Source organism: Triturus cristatus, chromosome 3_1, assembly GCF_964204655.1.
Source record: "Triturus cristatus chromosome 3_1, aTriCri1.1, whole genome shotgun sequence".
NCBI lineage: Eukaryota > Metazoa > Chordata > Amphibia > Caudata > Salamandridae > Triturus > Triturus cristatus.
In genome coordinates, this window is record NC_140583.1 from 142,458,359 (window position 1) to 142,478,459 (window position 20,101).

General features: G+C 46.5%; 1 protein-coding gene across 7 annotated transcripts in view; it reads left to right on the top strand.

Annotated features, from left to right (window-relative positions):
* NAV2 (neuron navigator 2) overlaps nucleotides 1-20,101 on the top strand; it is a 606,131-nt gene that overhangs the window by 317,478 nt on the left and 268,552 nt on the right. For all 7 annotated transcript variants that reach the window (XM_085643594.1, XM_085643596.1, XM_085643598.1 and 4 more), the window contains one exon: nucleotides 13,510-14,593. In XM_085643594.1, coding sequence (XP_085499720.1) covers nucleotides 13,510-14,593 — 1,084 coding nt within the window. The remainder of the gene's footprint in view (nucleotides 1-13,509; nucleotides 14,594-20,101) is intronic.

Sequence of the window (20,101 nt, forward strand, 5' to 3'; positions counted from 1 at the left end):
GGACATTACCCTTGCGGGTCCTGTGTAGCTTGTGAATTCACTAGAGCTAGCAAAACACTTGAACTCGGCCTCAACACCCCCTGGGAGCAACGATCTCATACCAACTGCAATTCTGAAGGAGTCATCTACCTCATAAAATGTCCATGTGACTTGACCTACATAGGCATGACCAGCCGCAAAATAAAAATTCGGATAAGCGAGCATAGAAGTACCATCAGACGCATGATCACAGCTACCAGACTCACCACACACTTTGTCGAGAAACATCATAAAGACACTGATATACGATGGACAGTCATTGAGAAGATCAATGGCACCAGAAACCTACAGAAAAGGCTCCTAGAGAGAGAACAACGTTGGGTGTATCGTTTGGGAACACATGAAACAGGATTAAATGACTCTATACCGTGGAGTCAACTTAATAAATAATCACCCCATGGATCCTCCACCTGTTGACATTGAGCTATAGACACCCTGTCTGAACTACTAATTAACACTACTGATATTGCACATCCCTGTTTTCAATCCACTTAGATGCTGGACGGGTCTTGATTATTACCAGTGCGACAACATATTCCATCAAAGAGGCACTATAGTACTCAAGCAAGATGTCTTTCGCTAGGTTACTTATGGTCATTACTGAACCAACTATTCAGCCCCCGCCTTTCAACCTCTGTTTTCTATTAATAGACCAATGCCTAACCATATGCAGACTTCTAACGACAATGAACCAATGACTAATACCAATCTTTTAGTCTTTACATCTAGGCATCATTGGCTATTTACATTTTATCAGCGGCGCTTTTAAATATTATGTTCTGTTCATTTCATGTCCCATCCGCTGCTCACCACACACGAGCGCCTAGACTTGCACTCGTATCTTTTTTGACACTCTCTGGGTTATAAACCCAGCGTAGATCGACTACCATCATTCGAGCGCTAAGACTTGCACTCGTATTCTTTTTGACCCTCTCTGGGTTACATCCTTAAAAAACCCAGCGTAGATCGACTACCATCATTTCAGCGCCTAGACTGGCACTCATATATTTTTTTTGACACTCTCTGGGTTATATCGTTACAAAACCCAGCATAGATCGACTACCATCATTCGAACGCTAAGATTTGCACTCGTATTCTTCTTGACCCTCTCTGGGTTACATCCTTACAAAACCCAGCATAGATCGACTACCATCAATTGAACATTAAACCACTACTCCCATCTACCCCACACGCCGTGACGTTTTACGTCACTTCCTGTAACTGAGGGGGGTGGTTTTCAATCAGCCTGAGATTCCGGCGCGCCTTCCCCGTCATTTATACTCGTCCCAGGCTTTACATCCTTGCGAAAGCCGAGGACCAGAACCAAACAGGTAGCGGGCAGGGCGATTGATCTTAACGAAGTAAGTACTTTTACCAGCACGATGTCCCACTCCCTGTGTGTCAGCCTCCGTTTCATGACCCCACCAATACGGAACGACCTGCTGTCATTTTTCCCATTCTGCCCCGTGACACACTGTTCATTCACGGTTCCCCCAGGACCGCCCTATCTGGCCCCCTGGTCCTGAGAGATTCAGTCTACCTCCCCGATTTGGGTAAAGTATAACTGTAGATATATCACGTATGAATGTGTCGTATGCATGAGTAGTATGTAACTTTTCAGTCACTTATTCATCTGCCCACCCGTAGCAAAGTTCTTGGTATCACCAGGAACATACACGTTTTTTAATGTGCACTAGTACCTGGAGACACTGTGTGCACGCTATTTTCAAAAAAACAGACATCACGCTGTTATCGCTAGAATGCGAATCATCTCGCCACGCTCACAGTATGTCTGTCACAATTTCTACGATATGTTACAGTCATTATGAGTGGCATGATAGGAGGACACTCCTCCCCACGAGAGCATGCGCACAAGGATACACGCATGTTCACGGGCGGTAAACACTATACCGCTCTAAGAGAAATGAAATAAGCGGCAACCCGACCGCTGGTATTTTTATATGTTGTTTGTCTCTACTTCTTCCTTTACAGATGGAGCCTGGCAGTTGACATACTTCCACTGTTAATTAAACCACGTGGAGCAGCTACTCTGCCCTCACCATACTGACAGGATAGGGACACCCCATAACGAGTAATTGCACTCACATAGGGGAGTTACTTTTTTGCCCTGAAGAAAGTCCTGGACCATTTTTTGGCCCCTTTTCGGACTGAAACATGTCGGCACTAGGGTCCTAGGACCATAACACTCCTAAAAGACCCATTTTTTAAGTATTTTAATTACCCGGACAGACCCAAGAATAAAGGGATACTGGGGATCTGTCTGAGGTATTTTATCTAGTTAACTCCCTCTGCCGTAGAACATATTAAAAGCACTCCCAACACTGTGGTCGAGCCCACCCGGACTTCTAGGGGTCTGGGTGACCCGATGATGAAGCATGACACCACTAGGGTGTGTGAGGGTAACTTAAAGAAACACTTAGTTTCCCCACGACCACGGTTGTATTAGGCACAACCTCGTGTTATGAGTTCTCATTTCTCTCCCCCCATTCCTTTATTTTACTAGATCTCCTTTCAGACCTGTTAGAGTATTTTTTGTGCATATATTAATGAAGCAGGACATTTGCGACCCCACTGGCAATCGTTAAATGTGTCTAAGATATATTAGTACATTCCGTTTTGCGAGTCACAAAAAATCAAAATTTGCGGCTCGCAAAATGGAAAGGTCGTGCATCTGGCCCTAAATCATTTTGGTATTACTGTGCGTAATACAGTTTTAAATTACAACTTACATATGCACAGTGCTTTCTGTTACATGCTGGAACCTCGTAGCACTACCATTACCCAAGTCCCTGTTCCCCACAGCGCCAACCTGGATTCAATTCTGTGACTCTGGCCTCACACACAGACATCTGAAGTAATTACATTAACCAATTGATGTTGCATAGCATAAAAGAGTGCATTTGCCAACGATTAGTTTAACTTACATTTGTTTTTCATTCAAGGTGAGTGAGTCATTTTATCTGCAGTTACACGATGGTTAAAAAACAACAAAGTAGTTACAGAATGTTCACAGTTCTCGTACTTTTGTGTGTGCACCTCAGCTGCTGCTTGTAATTGAAGACTGGAGAAGCTCAAATAAACAAAGTCGCACTTCCGAGCCAGGTTAATTTACAAACACGTGCGGATGCATGTGCACCTCTATGGGAATATAGCAACTGACCCCTAGAGAAGCGGCCCCACAGTTTGAAGACCTCTGCTCTAGGGAGTCATGGACCCGCCTTCAGGATGGATATCTCTGGACATCTGTCCTAGATGGACAATCCTCTGGTTCATGTCGGCCATCGAACGGTATGTTCCCTGAATAGTCCACCGGGCCTTACATCGAACCATCAAGCGTTCTGAAGTGACCATCAGATGACCAACAGGCTTACATCAGTCATTGAACCGTCAAGCGCAATGAAGTGACCACAGGCTTACATCAATCATTGAACCGTCAAGCGCTATGAAGTGACCACAGAGTGATCACAGGCTTACATCAATAATTGAACCGTCAAGCGCATTGAAGTGACCACAGGCTTACATCAATCATTGAACCGTCAAGCGCTATGAAGTGACCACAGAGTGATCACAGGCTTACATCAATCATCGAACTTTCAAGTGCTCTGAAGTGACCACAGGCATACATCAGTCATTGAACCATCAAGCGCTATGAAGTGACCACAGGCTTACATTAATCGTTGAACCGTCAAGCGCTATGAAGTAACCACAGACTGATCACAGGCTTACATCAATCATCGAACTTTCAAGTGCTCTGAAGTGACCACAGGCATACATCAGTCATTGAACCATCAAGCGCTATGAAGTGACCACAGGCTTACATTAATCGTTGAACCGTCAAGCGCTATGAAGTAACCACAGACTGATCACAGGCTTACATCAATCATTGAACCGTCAAGCGCTCTGAAGTGACCGTCAGATGACCACCAGGCTTACTTCAATCATTGAACCGTCAAGCGCTCTGAAGTGACCAGAGGCATACATCAATCATTGAACCGTCAAGCGCTCTGAAGTGACCACAGGCTCCACATCAATCATCGAGCATTCAAGCACTCTGAAGTGACCACAGGCATACATCAATCATTGAACTGTCAAGCGCAATGAAGTGGCCAAAGGCTTACATCAATCATTGAACCGTCAAGCGCTATGAAGGGGCCACAGGCTTACATCAATCATTGAACGGTCAAGCGCTCTGCAGTGACCACAGGCTTACATCAACCATCGAACCATCAAGCGCTATGACGTGGCCACAGGCTTACATCAATCATCGAACCATCAAGCGCTATGAAATGACCACAGGCTTACATCAATCACCGAACCATCAAGCGCTATGAAGTGACCACAGGCTTACATCAATCATCAAACCGTTAAGCACTATGAAGTGACCACAGGCTCACATTAATCATTGAACCGTCAAGCGCTATAAAGTGACCACAGGCTCACATCAATAATTGAACTGTCAAGCGCTATGTAGTGACCACAGGCTTACATCAATCATTGAACCGTCAAGCGCTATGTAGTGACCACAGGCTTACATAAATCATTGAACCGTCAAGCGCTATGTAGTGACCACAGGCTTACAACAGTCATTGAACTGTCAAGCGCTATGAAGTGACCACAGGCTTACATCAATCATTGAACCGTGAAGCGCTATGAAGTGACCACAGGCTGACTTCAATCATTGAACCATCAAGCGCTCTGAAGTGACCACAGGCCTAATTCTATTAATGAACCGTCAAGCGCTATGACCTGACCACAGGCTTACATCAATCATTGAACTGTCAAGCGCTATGAAGTGACCACAGAGTGACCACAGGCTTACATCAATCATCGAACCTTCAAGCGCTATGAAGTGACCTCAGGCTTACATCTACCATCAAACTGTCAAGCGCTATGTTGTGACCACAGGCTTACATCTACAATCAAACCAGCAAGCACTCTGAGGTGACCAGAGGCTTACAGCAGTCATCAAACAGACAAGTGCTCTCAAGTGCCCACCAAGCTGACTCCAGCCATGAATCAGCAAGTTCTCTGAAGTCCGTCATTGAACTGGCAAGAGTGCGAAGTGACTGGCACACACTATTAAATGATCACGCCAGGTGACAAAGTTGCCTTTTATAAAACTTTTAATCTCACTCTGTTTGGGGGCAAAAGATGTGGCCTACAGACAATGTTGCTGATCATGTAACTTTGAGAACTGGGTTCTAATCGCGTTGTTATCACTTCAGTGAATGAAAACAATTCTAAATTGAATTGTAGGACAAGCTGCCTCTAGGCGCTGACCACCAAAGCCTGCCAGGCTGGATGTGATTACTAATCCCGTACAACAAATAAGCCGTAAGGCCTGGCTGAACTCCGCAGAGGTGTTTATCCAGGATATGCAGGAACTGGCACCAGCACCTGGCAGGAATAGCGCCAGGAGTAGAAGTAGAATTAGGTTTGTAGGGATAACAACAGCAAAAAATTACTTTAAGGTAGGAGTTTTTGTGATTCTTGGCAACCTTCAAATAAAAGCGATAATCACTATCTTCAAACACCCTTGAGGATGAAGATGAAAGCTTTCCCCACCCAGGCTATTAATTCTGTTCATTGTGCAAGGATGCTAGCGCGCTTGGTTCTGCATTTCCAAACATTGGCACAGCTCTGCTTGCACTGCTTGGGTGCACATTGGTTTAAATCAGGTGTACAGGGCAGCTCTTTACTTGAATAAAGTTGAAATCTTGGTGGTGCCACCAGGCCTGAAGGTAAAGTCAGTGGCGGGATGATGGGTCAGTATTTTGGCTGCATGTGCATAAGCGGTGGAATGAGGGACATTGAATTTGCTCCACCAGAGCTAGTGAGTGGCTGGTGGTGTGGTACCTTATGTTCAAGCAGGGTCTGACCATAATGTTCTGAAATATTTGCCGTTTTTTGGGGTGCCCTTGTAAATGATGGTACAGTGACCCTGGCGGGACGCCACCGGCATTCTTGCGCGTTCCACCACACAGCGGAAGCAAGAGGGCCCCACTGACTGCTCAACACCGCTGCATCTCAAGACATCAAGCAAACATTAACCAGTACTGAACACTCTTCAATATATAAATTGGTCCCTGCCACTAAAGCGCCTTGACGCCCATGGGCATTTGTTGCGCTTTATAAATTAAAGTCAAATCGACACCCCTGGTGTTTCAGCCAATACTTTCCGGATGAGCCCTTCAGCTGGAAACTGTAAGCAGCGGTGAATGCCTTTGTGGTGCGGAGATTACAGGATGGAAGGACTGGCGGTGATTACTCTCTGGTCTATCAGTCACTTTGGGGGCGCCTTGTCCTTCTTCCCCTCTCTAGCGCCTGGGTCGAACTGAGAACCTGCAGGAGGTAGAGCCTGGGGTTTCCGCATATTAAAGGCGCATTGTGCTGCTGTGTTTGGCACCCTGCAGCTTGGGGGCTGTGCTGTGTTGTTGGGCGTGGCCCAGGCACTGTTTGATTTTCACCTTTGTGTTCACTATGGATTCTTCCAGATGTAAAAACAGCCGCGTCATCGTGTTTATCGTGATGACGAGAGTTCTTTCAGTTCTGACCTGTTCGTAACTAAGCTCGTTTAACCAGGCCCCGCCAGGGAGCGCGCGCGGAAGCTTAGTCAGAATTGTGCAACATGAAGGGCAGCTTGGAAAGAATCAGGGCGGCTTCTGGGCGCTATAGCGCGCCATGGGAAATCATTAATTGTTAAGGCAATCAAAAACTGAAATAACTGCTGGGAGAGGGACTGAAAAGAGATGTCGAGTTTCACGAATCTAAGTCTTGCCCTTCCCAGAGGTGTGATTGTACTCTGTTAGGGGAAAACTGTGTATGCTCTGCCTGACGTTGGCGTAGTGACGATTGTCCGGTGGAAACACTCAGCCCTGGGACTCGCCATGCTTAATTCCTCTTCCAAGTTGGAATTTCCCATCTCCTACGCCCACAAAACACAGAAGTATCCATGGTCTTTTTTCCCCTTAGTGCACTACTTAAATATTTGTAGGTTTACATTTGTGTGTGGAATTCCAGTGGGTGCCACTTGCTGGTATCCCCCACATTTGCAAATGAGATTCGATGCCCATTGATGTGCCTATCAGTACATTGGATAACGCAGACACAAACTCACAGGGCCACCACCCCTCTCTCTGTCTCTCTTGCACCTACTTAGAGAACACTACATCACAACACAGTGCATGGTATGCATAATGCACCACCACCCTGCCTAGAATGACTGTTCACCCGACCCCTCCAGACACTCACCATCACTAACATAGTAAAAGGGGCCTGAAAAAAATTCAGAACAGGAACAGTAGGTTTTTTCTTAGGGTGTAATAGGAACCAGCGTGCAGGCTTCTGGGTAAAATAGGAAACGCAGTACAGGCACCTGGATAAAACGGGAAATGTTAAACAGGCACATGGATAATATAGACACAGAGTGCTGGCACCTGGACAAAACAGGAAATATGGTACAGGGATCTGGATAAAACAGAAAATACTGTACAAGCAAATGGGAAAAAAGGACAACAAATTTGCCTGGATATCTTTTGTGAAAAAAAAAGTTATGGGAAGCTTGGGCACAAAGTTCACCCAACATAAAAAAAGGGCTCAGCAGAGGGCTGGAAACGCCTCAGCAGCTAAGAGGATAAACCATCGCACATGCAGGGGGGGGGGGGGGGTAGGAAGAGCAGAAGTGAACGCAGAGCAAATATGTACAGAGTAATCGCCCCGCCTCGCTGGAAAGTACCAACAGGTGGTTCTAGTGTTATTGGACGCGGCGCCTGGCGGTGCGATGCATTAGATGGTTTTCGTGTTATGCGACCCACTGTCTGCTGGTGTGATGTGTAAGGTGGTGATGTGTTATTGGACGCAGTGCCTGGCCGTGTGATGCTTAAGGGTATAGGATAAATAGGTGCGTACATTGTTATTACTATCTGGTAAGAACTCTTTCATCCACCGCTTGAGGTCACGGCCGTTCGAAAGTTGTTAAATGAGGCAAGGGTCTTCTGTGCACACACCCTCCCCCCCTCCCCGCGCCAGCTCTTGCACTGTTTACTGGCTGGTTCTGCAGGAAGGAAGGTTTTCAGCGGAACACACACTTCTTATCCCGGGCAGTGATAAGGAAAACCCCAACGCCGCTGGCATGTTTTGTGAGCTGAAGGGGGTGATCTCTCAAAGATGAACAACCGCACACGTTTGTTTCCTCACGCGTGTGTATTATCGTCGGTGAGCGCACTTTGGAAGTAGTGAGGCGTAAGGGGCGGTTGTAGGCCGCCTAGTCTAAATTATTTTTGAAAATAGGCACCGCGTGAAATTGGGATTTGCATGTGAATGACCTTTCCTCCATTCATCTTTTTCTTCACCTCGTGTGGTTCCCGCGTCCGACCCTCTCGTAAATCTCTTTTAAGAGCTCGTCAGCCCATTCACAGCACAGGGTACCCTTAAATCCGGAGATGGATGAACGCTGGGGCCACAGGGGGGCTTTGCGCTGGGTACCACATGCTGGGGCTTAGCTTTTACGTGGGCTCTATGCGGGGGGAGGGGCAAGCCGGACCACTCTGCCGTCGGATGCGGAGGAGACTGGCGGTAGTGAGCCGGAGGGTCCCTGCGCCCCCTCACTGCCCCTTCTCTGCTCCGGCGTGCACTGGGGGACCCTCCCGCCCTCGGAGCGTGCAGGAGTCCGGAGAGAAGCGTGGGGCCGGCGTCCACTGCCGCTGTCAGAGTGGTCTGCAGGGGGCGCTGCAGCGACGGCGATGCCACAGGCGTCCGCGATGGGCCAGGGAAGCTGGACATGACGGAGCGATGACCGGGCGCCGGGGGCGGCTGCAGGGTCCCCCTCTAGCCCCCAAGAGGTAAAGTCCTCGAGCGGGAGTCAGCAGAGAAGAGCTGCAGACATCTCACGCCGTCGGTCCCAGGTGCTGGAAAGATGTCCCTCATGTTGCTGGACACATGAGATCGATTTCAAACCAGTCTCAGAACTTTATTGTCTCTCTCAGAGAGAAAGACAATGTGTACATTATGCGTATAGAACTGTGTGCGTGTGTAGATGTAGTTCTTGCTTATTTTACCTATTCCTTCCATTTGCTTTATTGATTACCTACTTACAAGTTCCAGACCGTAACTTTGGCTGAGGGGGTGGTTTTGAGTTGGGCAGACACCCGATGTCCACAAATGTTCCTAACCATAACCCGCCTGAGTGTCTCTAGTGATGCATGGGCGCATCCGGCCAGGAGTCAGGATAGGACACGCCTTTCATCTGGCAGAACATCTGCTCACAAGTTTTCACATTATGAAAAACTCAGCAGAAGTCTGTTTTGATTCACAGAAGGCAGTTTGATCAGGGTGAACCTTTAAAAAAAAAAACATTGAATCACATTTTGTTTTTTCACAACAACTCACAAATACAGTAGATATTTTGAGAAATATCGTGGTATTAGCGCACCACTGAACTGCATTCACTTTGATAAGTCAGTGAATATGTAATTGTGACAAGGTGTTGGTATAGAGATGACAAGCTAGCTATTAGCTCGCAGGGCCACACGGTGAAAGTCCTGTATGTCGCAGCATCAGTGCATTGTGCCTTTCAGTTTCACTGCCGAGAGTAGGATGTGGCTCCAGGAGTCAGTATCACTGAGAGAGCCAATGGCGCTTCTGGATTCACCATCACTGTGAGAGCCAATAGGGTTTTAGGTGTCGTCATCACTGTGAGAGCCAATGGGGCTCCAGAAATCACCATCACTGTGAGAGCCAATGGGGCTTCATGAATCACCATCAATGTGACAGCCAATGGGGCTTCATGAATCACCATCACTGTGTGAGCCAATGGGGCTTCATGAATCACCATCACTGTGTGAGCCAATGGGTCTCCAGGAGTCGCCATCACTGTGAGAGCCAATGGCGCTTCCGGATTCTCCATTACTCTGAGAGGAGTTGCCATTGCTGTGTGAGCCAATAGGGCTTCAGGAGTCACCATCACTACGAGAGCCAATGGGGCTTAAGGAGTTGCCATTGCTGTGAGAGCCAATAGGGCTTCAGGTGTCACCATCATTATGAGAGCCGATGGGACTTCAAGACTCACCATCATTATGAGAGCCAATGGGGCTTCAGGCATCACAATCACTGTATTGAACTTCAGGAGTCACCATCACTACGAGAGCCAATGGGGCTTAAGGAGTTGCCATTGCTGTGAGAGCCAATGGGGCTTCAGACATCACAAGCACTGCGACAGCCAATGGAGCTGCAGGAGTCACCATCATTGTAAGGACCATTGGCGTGGAGCGTGTTTGGCGACGCTCACATAGTGAGCAAGCCAAAACTACTTATAAAGCAGCTATGTTAATTTATCATAATAATGTGAAATTGGCCCGCAAAACGCATATTGCAGAGACTTAGGAACATGCAGGTAACAATTCTAGATTGCTGTTTCAAATTGTGCGCGATTTCACGAACCCCAAATCTTGTCAAACTAGTGACAGTTCTTCTCAGACATTATGCGATAATATCTCTTCTTTCTTTGTACAAAAAGTTGAAAAGATTTATCAAAATATCACCCTTCTCAATACCTCTGTTCCTGTCTCTGCTGTTACTATACTCCACCCCACTAGTGTAGGACCTCATTTGACTACATTCCCTGTTATTACCATCACTGAAGTACAAACACTTCTGGAATGTACCAGATCTGGGTCCCCCCTGGATATCATTCCAGCTAAAATTTCTTCTAAATTTGCGGCTCAGTTGGCGCCACCATTATGTTCCATTATTAATAATTCTTTACAATCTGCCAGACTTCCGCAAAGATGGAAACACGCCCAAATTATCCCCATTCGTAAAAACCCTAACATCTCTCCTGAGGAACTGTCGAATTACCGTCCTATATCGTTGCTCCCATTACAGAGTAAGATCGCTGAGAAACATATTAATAAGCACTTATCTGCCTATCTTGAGTCTTCTGGTGCTCTTGATGTTTCTCAGTCAGGCTTTCGTGCCAAACATAGTACGGAGACTGCCTTAGTGGAGGTAACAGACAATATTAGAATGGCTGTGGATCAAGGTCAGGCGGCACTCTTGGTGCTGCTCGACCTTTCAGCAGCATTCGATACCATTTTCCACCAAGTTCTTCTGTACAGATTGCAAGAGCTGGGCATTAATGGATCTGCATTAAGCTGGCTGTCAGACTTCTTGTCTAATCGTACTCAGGCAGTATCATTGGGCTCTTTTACTTCTGCTCCCTCACAGGTTACCAGGGGTGTCCCTCAGGGCTCATGTTTGAGCCCTACTCTGTTTAACATCTATGTGACACCTCTGGCTAAACTGATGAGGGACTTGGGGTTTAATCCCATCTCTTACGCAGATGACACCCAACTCCTCCTCACCTTCGACAAAGCTAGATCAGATATTCAAACCATCTTTTCTCAGGGCATGATGGCTATTGCCTCCTGGATGAAAACTAACTATCTCCAGTTAAACTCTGAGAAATCTGAGATCTTGTTGTTCGGGGGTGCTGACATCTGTTGGTCGCCTAGCTGGTGGCCGGAGGAGTTGGGTAAAGCTCCGGCTCCTAAAGAGGTAGTAAAAAACTTGGGCATCAAGCTCGATAAGAAACTCACCCTTCAGACCCATGTTAACACCATTGTTGGTTCCTGCTACCACATTTTAAGTCTACTCAGAAGAGTGTTTCCGTTGCTCCCTCTTTTCACCAGAAAGACTTTAATTCAGGCGCTGCTCATGAGCAAGATTGACTATTGTAATGCTCTTCTTCTTTCTGCTCATGTAGCTTCACTGGATAAATTGCAGGTTATTCAAAATACGGCTGCACGTTTGGTAACTGACTCACCTGCCAGGACCCCCTCCTTGCCTTTGCTGCATGAACTGCACTGGTTGCCAATTAAAAAAAGAGTGCAGTTTAAAACAGGCTGCATGATTTTTAAGGCTCTAAATGAGCTTAGCCCTCTCTATCTTGCCAAGAAATTGAAAGCATATATTCCCACTTGCTCACTTAGATCAGGATCAAAAAAACTTCTTTCTGTTCCTAGAATAAACAAAGCCCGCGCTGGTGGCAGGGCCTTTTCCTATCTGGCTCCTATGTTCTGGAACAGTCTTCCCCAACATCTTCGTATGGAAATGTCCCTCCTCCAATTTACGAAGCTGTTGAAGACACATCTCTTCTAATGTCTAGCTAGACTTCTGTTGCAAGCGCAGAGATACCCCTCGGGGTGATTCAGCGCTATATAAAATCATAAAAATAAATAAATAAATAAATTGGGGTTTCAGGAATCATCATCACTGTGTGAGCCAATTGAACTTCAGGAGTCACCGTCACTACGAGAGCCAATTGGGTTTCCGGAGTTTTATAGTGGCCATAGCTGTAAAATTGGTCATCATTGATAGATTCACAGTCATATTGTAATCCACAAGATTCCTTCGGTGTCTGGCTGTACAATAACAATGGAAACTTTGTATCCGATATATTCTGGTAACTTTATACCAGGTGAGTGTGGAGTAATCATGGACACTGCAGTAGACACTTCTGGGGTGAAGAGCAGAAAGATGTCTGATTGTTCCTGCTGTACTGTGTGCTTTGGAGATATATGTTTTAATCAGAATCTGCTTCTCTACCACTAGGCATTCCCTACAGGTCAAGGCACACATGCGGTCCTTGTCAGAGGCAAAGTTCCCGAGATGCTGATGCAGCTGAAAGATCTCTAGGGCTGAGACTGAGGGCTCGATGTTCAGTGGTTACTCCACTGAAAAAGTGGCACATATGCCACCCGCTTTATCACAAGTGCCATTGGATACAATACCCTTCTAATAAGGTGGGCGGGACAGCCGCCATGTTGTGATGGAGTAACCTGTCTGCCAAACTCTAAATCAGGCCATGAGTCATTTTCGTGTCGTGTGGTGGGGCGGGGACAGAGCTAGCCCTGCCTGTTGCTAAATCGTGGTGAGTGTAACCGACTCTGCCCTCTCGCCTTTCGGACGCACCTGTCGGTCTTGAGAGATGGCGGGCTGTTCTCCAAGCCTGCAAGGTGGGAATAGAGCAGCATCTCAATTATTTGTCATAATTAGCATGAATTGTCTGATTCTTTTCCATCCACGTACTTTTGACTGGCTATGCTCGGTCCCACTGACCTTCAGAGCTACAAAAATGTCAGAAAATCTGCCATTTTTCCCCACAGGCCTACAATTAATATTGCTTGACCAGAGTGAGGGGCATGGTTTCCCCCTCTGATGCACTGGTATCGTCTCTACTTCTCGAAAAGCACTGGTGCCTTACAAGAGTCATCTGTACTCAAGTGGGATTTTTATTTCGGCAGATTTTAAGGAAATGAGATTAAATTTAGACAGTTTGACATTCTTACATAATTAATGATTTTAGCTTTAAAACAGGGGACATGTGTAGATGGATAAAACGCATGTTCTTGGAACTTGTTTCAATGTATGTTTTTCTCTTTTTATTTCCAGAGCCAGCAGACCACACAGCCCCACAGCAGCCGGGAATGAATGAAAGTGCGCTGTCCACCCTGCACACTGGAGGCAGCATCAGCACCACCACTGGTGGCAATAACTCCTCCGCCATCCCCCAGCCTAACTCTGCCAACAAGCCCTGGCGCAGCAAGTCCCTCAGCGCCAAACACACAGCCACCTCTTCCATGCTGTCCGTCAAGCAGCCGGTGCCGGAACCTCCCAAAGCTGTGCCAGAGACGGTCAAGCCGGCGGCCACCAGCCAACGGTCCATGCTGGAGAAGTTGAAACTCTTTAATAGCAAAGGCACATCCAAAGTTGTGGGTCCATCCCTGGACCGCCCAGAGTCGCGGGACACGACTTGTGAAAGACTTGAGTCCATTCCTAGCCTTGAGGAGACAGAAGAGGCCGAAGCGGCCATGCGGACTACACAGACTACCGGGGCACTTTCAAGTAGTCCCAAAATTGCACTGAAGGGCATTGCACAGAGAACTTTTAGCCGGGCATTAACGAATAAGAAAAGTTCCCCCAAATACAGTGAGAAAGAGAAGCAGAAAGAGAAAAGCAAGGACGTCAAGAGGGCCTCTGTCACCGAGAAGCCTGAAATTAAGGAGGAGCCGAGGGAGGAGCCAGTCGTGGCCCAATCAGAAACGCCAAAAAAGACCTCCAAAATTGCCAGTTTTATCCCCAAGGGGGGAAAGCTAAGCAATGCCAAGAAGGAGGCAACACCCCCTCCGAACAGTGGCATACCAAAGCCAGGGTTGAAACTCGCCACAGGGAAAACCTCAAGTGCCCCCGCCAAGGAAGGCGAGAGAAGCCGCAGTGGCAAGGCCGGCCCAGGCCTCTCGCTCCAAAAAAGTCAGCTCGACAGGCATTCCAGCTCCACCTCAAGCCTCGCCTCCTCCGAAGGCAAGGGCGTTGGAGGTACGGCCACCCCTTCCAATAGTAGCACCGTCCAGGCCACCCATGGGACAAGTGGTATCACCCAGACCACCGCGAGTAACACTGTCAGCGTCCAGCTACCTCAGCCGCAGCAGCAATACACCCACCCCAACACAGCGACAGTTGCACCGTTCATGTACAGGTGAGATGGGTGTGGTGGGGTACCATGTCTCATGATGCCATCTGTTCTCGTGAAGGGTTTGCAGGGTATTCAACGATGGAGTTTTACTGGCGACTGCAGGCAATGGTTCCCATGAGCTTGTAGAGTTATGGCGACTCAATTGTAATTGTTATTGTAATTTTCCCGTGCTTAATTAAAATCATTATATGTAAAATTATAACCAAAACAGACAGTATACGTTCCTATGACATAATACTGTTAGACATAAAAATTAATCAGTTTACACTCAATGATTATACATTACAATTTAGTAAAAAAAATTCATGGTGCAGCTCGAAGGATCACAAATTCCGTCCATGGTCATGGGGTCCTCACTTGCCTTGAATGGCTTGCTTCCTTGAGAAGTATGAAGACTGCTTAATATGAACAATTTGTACTAGCATCTGATTGGCTATGGTTGAACTAGTCATCCATAAAAATGAGACATTTCATGGCATATTAGAACATTGGAATGTTGGGAGCTCTATTGAAAACAATGGAGTGCTCAGGGCTTCTAATGGCTGGTAGAAGCCCGGAGCATCAACTTTCCAATGTTTGTTTACAGCTGTTGCTGTGAACAAAGGGCCTCACTAGCCCAAGGGGATTTCAGTCCCCTCGGGTTCCGTGACGTCTTTGTTATACAGATTAGAACATTCTGCCCTCTAGGGGTAGAATGTTCTAATAGCATTAGAGCCTTCCGCAGAAGACTCTACCGGCCATTAAAGGCCCGCTCCCTTGTTAAAGGCCCGCTTCTTTGGTAAAAGCCCTCGCCTTCAGCTCAGGCCTTTAACGCTGGAGCGGGACTTTAATGGCTGGTAGAGTCCACTATGGAGGGCTCTAAGTCTATAATAGTGCCTCTGAAAAGTCAGTATTCTTAGGGAGAATCAGTGCACGCCAGGCACTAACTCCTCTTGATGTGTGATGGACCGTTCTCTTTCTCTTTAGCCTCTCAGAGGTACTAGCTTCTGGAGCGTCCACAGATGTTTCTCTGCACACTTTGGCACCATGGAGACCCCAAAGACACTCCAGGGACCTCAATATGTGTGAGCCAGAAGGCACCTTAGAAATTCATAGAGGAATACATGGGACAATGGCCTCACTTCAGGACTCTCTGGAGATTAGTCCACGCCTGGGATTGTCTGGGAACTGAAAATAAAAGTAAGCAGGCTGACGGATTCTCCGAAACCATGTGTCCAGGTATGCTAAGGTGAGAAACAAAGCAGTATGTCAGGTGCCCGATGGGGCAGCAGGCAGTGATCACGTGCTAATGTGCTGCATCCTTGCCGCAGTGATCACGTGCTAATGTGCTGCATCCTTGCCGCAGTGATCACGTGCTACTGTGCTGCATCCTTGGCGCAGTGATCTCGTGCTACTGTGCTGCATCCTTGCCGCAGTGATCACGTGCTACTGTGCTGCATCCTTGCCGCAGTGATCACGTGCTACTGTGCTGCATCCTTGCCGCAGTGATCACGTGCTACTGTGCTGCATCCTTGCCGCAGTGATCACGTGCTACTGTGCTGCATCCTTGCCGCAGTGATCACGTGCTACGGTGCTGCATCCTTGCCGCAGTGATCACGTGCTACTGTGCTGCATCCTTGCCGCAGTGATCACGTGCTACTGTGCTGCATCCTTGCCGCAGTGATCACGTGCTACGGTGCTGCATCCTTGCCGCAGTGATCACGTGCTACTGTGCTGCATCCTTGCCGCAGTGATCACGTGCTACGGTGCTGCATCCTTGCCGCAGTGATCACGTGCTACTGTGCTGCATCCTTGCCGCAGTGATCACGTGCTACTGTGCTGCATCCTTGCCGCAGTGATCACATGCTACTGTGCTGCATCCTTGCCGCAGTGATCACGTGATCACGTGCTATGGTGCTGCATCCTTGCCGCAGTGATCACGTGCTATGGTGCTGCATCCTTGCCGCAGTGATCACGTGCTACTGTGCCTCATCCTTGCCGCAGTGATCACGTGCTACTGTGCTGCATCCTTGCCGCAGTGATCACGTGCTACTGTGCTGCATCCTTGCCGCAGTGATCACGTGCTACGGTGCTGCATCCTTGCCGTAGAGGCGGGCGCTAAGTTCTAGTGATGCAGCTAGGGAAAATAGCATTGTGAAGAAATTTTGCAATGTAGAATCTGTTATAAAGAAAACAGGAGTAAAGAAAATGTTACTTAACAATACCTACGCGTTATATCGAACCCACTGCCTCAAGTTCCATTGTGGGTCTCATCCAATCAAATCCTGATCCTGCCTCTCAGCATATCTCTCAGCCTAACACCTGCTTTCCACTTCATCAATTTTCCTGTTTCCAGTGTATGGTTCACCTTAATGCAACCACAGCCGCCTCCAATTCCATTTAATGCACCTGCACCTTCAACTTCCTTCATTCTTCTGTAACTTGATTCTACTGTTTATCAGTTATTTTTTCTTTGCTTTATGCGTTTATGGGTTCAAAATGTTTCCTTTACGTACCCCTTTGCTCTCCTGCCACCTTCCCCACCCTCTTCCGCCCGCTGATGTGGTTTCAACATTTTTCCTTTTGATCCTCCCACTCTTTAGGCCATTTGTGAGAAATATCCTTGTACATTTATTGGTTATATTAACAAAAACATTTGAAGTCTCTAAAAAAAGGCTCATTTTGATTGTTACCCCAGCTACATCACCATGAAGCTTCTGTATATGGCTCCTACTCAAACCATCAGATGATGGTACTTCTTTGAAGGTTTGACTTTCTGCAAGCCTTGGTCTTTCCCTGAGTGACTGCTGAAACATGCCAATCCATGGCCATTAGATCCGCAATGCTCTTCGACTACGCCCCTGATGCCGTCTCATTTGTGAGAAGCTGTTCCAAAATCTATTCAATGTGAACGGCCCTCCTGGTTGCAGCAAGTAGGAAGTTAGGATACCCATGTTACTGGTTTTTAGGTCTGTAAGACCTAATGCTACCAATTATTCAAAAATGTCATAGCATGGGCCTTGGATACTCCCAGAGAAGTACTTTTCTTTCTCCTTATCCTATTGGCTTTTTATGTATCATTCCACCTCCTGCCCCCCTTTGTTGTAGTGCAGGATGGACTATTTTACATCTCAAAGGTACACTGAATTTCATAGATGCATTATATACAGAAATCAGCCATTTTTGTTTTTTCCCCTCATTAGTTTTTTTAATGTTTTATTCAGAACTCAAAATGTAAATCAGACCTAAGGGCTTTGCCAGTGGTTGTTTTTCCAGCCACCAACTGGCCAGTGAAATTTCTCTATAGGATATAGTGCTGTTTCCTTAATATCATATTTGTGTTGAATATCGAATACTTATTTAAAACCTTACAAAATAAGTAAAACATTTTTTAGCAGCAACAGTAGGAGAATCACTATTTTTACCATCCTAATATGATCTGACTATCTAAAAAGGCCTTGTTAGTCCAGATATTGATAGGACTAAAATAATGAAGAACTAAAATTAGCATAAATAATAGTAAGCAAGACTAGCTCACACAAAAAGAAAAGTAGAAAAAATGCAAAATACTTTGCAATTTTAATATGAACCTTGACTGATATCCTTGTTTTTGGTCCCAAATGTTTTCTAAAATTAATTTGTACAGTTAATACTATAACTTATACAATTAGAATCAGAAATTGTTTAGTTGTAATTACTGTTCATTATTTGTGTTCACCATCAATTGATTTAGTTATAATGTATTGATACTCATAACTACAGCCCATTTACCAAGCAACTCATGCTGCAGAAGATGTCCCTGTAATGGCGCCAACGCGAGCTCCACATTCATCTCAGAATCTGAATACAGAAACACTGGTGAAGCTGTGGGTGAAATCACCAGACTGTATTTGTAAACACTGCTCCCATGACCAAAACCCCTGCATAGAAATATTGATCTTTGCTATGTAGACTGAGCCTGAGGGAAAATGAGGAGACCCTGACCCCTCCCCCACACCCCCGCCTGTTTCCGATTAGATGATGTGTCAGGCTGACTGAGCTCTTGCACATACACCTCCCCACTCGGTGGGAACTTCCGGTTAGAGGAAGTGTCAGGCTGACTGAATTCTAGCAGTACATATACCTCCCCACTCGGTGGGAACTTCCGGTTAGAGGAAGTGTCAGGCTGACTGAATTCTAGCAGTACATATACCTCCCCACTCGGTGGGAACTTCCGGTTAGAGGAAGTGGCAGGCTGACTGAGCTCTTGCAGTACGTATACCTTCTTACTAGGGGACACATTCTGGTAAGAGCAGGTGTTGGGCTGATCGATCCCTCACAGTCCATATATCTTCCGGCTAGGTGGCAGCTTCCGGTTAGAGGTGGTGTCAGGCTGACGGAGTCCTTGCAGTACATATACCTTCACACTAGGTGGCAGCTTCCTGTTAGAGGTGGTGTCAGGCTGACGGAGTCCTTGCAGTACATATACCTTCACACTAGGTGGCAGCTTCCTGTTAGAGGAGGTGTCAGGCTGGCTGAGTCCTTGCACTGCATAAACCTCCCCACTAGGTGGCAGCTTCCGGTTAGAGGTGTCAGGCTGACTGAGCTCTTGCAGTCCATATACCAGCCCGCCCCCAACTAGGCAGCAGTACGAGCCAAGCAAAATATTTTTTTATTCATGCTGTCACTTTCCAAATGAAATGACCAGGAGCCAAGAGAGGAAAGAAATGAAATCCTCACTGTGATAAACGCTCTATAAATCCTACGGACTGGAGCACGTAAAGAATAGCGCCTTTACTTGTGCCTTAGATGAGCCTGCGTATATATCAGACGTTGTAATGCAGGAGAGGTGAAGACACCATTGGATGTCTATAAAGTATTAATATCACCGGTCACACTGCTTAGGAAGCACCACCACAGAGATTGTAACAATGTGCTTTTGGCAGACATGCTATAGTTTAGGAGGCTCTCCTAACACAGAGTCTGTAGCAATGTGTTTCTAGCAGACACATCATCTAAAGAGGAAGACCTCTTCCAGGTCTGTAGTAATGTGTTTCTAACAGATATATCATCTAAAGAGGAAGACCTCTTCCAAGTCGTGTAATAATGTGTTTATAGCAGACACATCATCTAACTTGGAAGACTCTTCCAGGTCCTGTAATAATGTGTTTCTGCAGACACATCATCTAAAGAGGAAGACTTCTTCCAGGTCGTGTCATAATGTGTTTATAGCAGAAACATCATCTAACTAGGAAGACTCTTCCAGGTTGTGTAATAATGTGTTTCTAGCAGACATATCTAAATAGGAAGACCTCTTCCAGGTCGTGTAATGTGTTTATAGCAGACACATCATCTAAATAGGAAGACCTCTTCCAGGTCATGTAATAATGTGTTTCTAACAGACACATCATCTAAAGAGGAAGACCTCTTCCAGGTCGTGTAATAATGTGTTTATAGCAGACACATCATCTAACTATGAAGACTCTTCGAGGTCGTGTAGTAATGTGTTTCTAGCAGACACATCATCTAAAGAGGAAGACCTCTTCCAGGTCG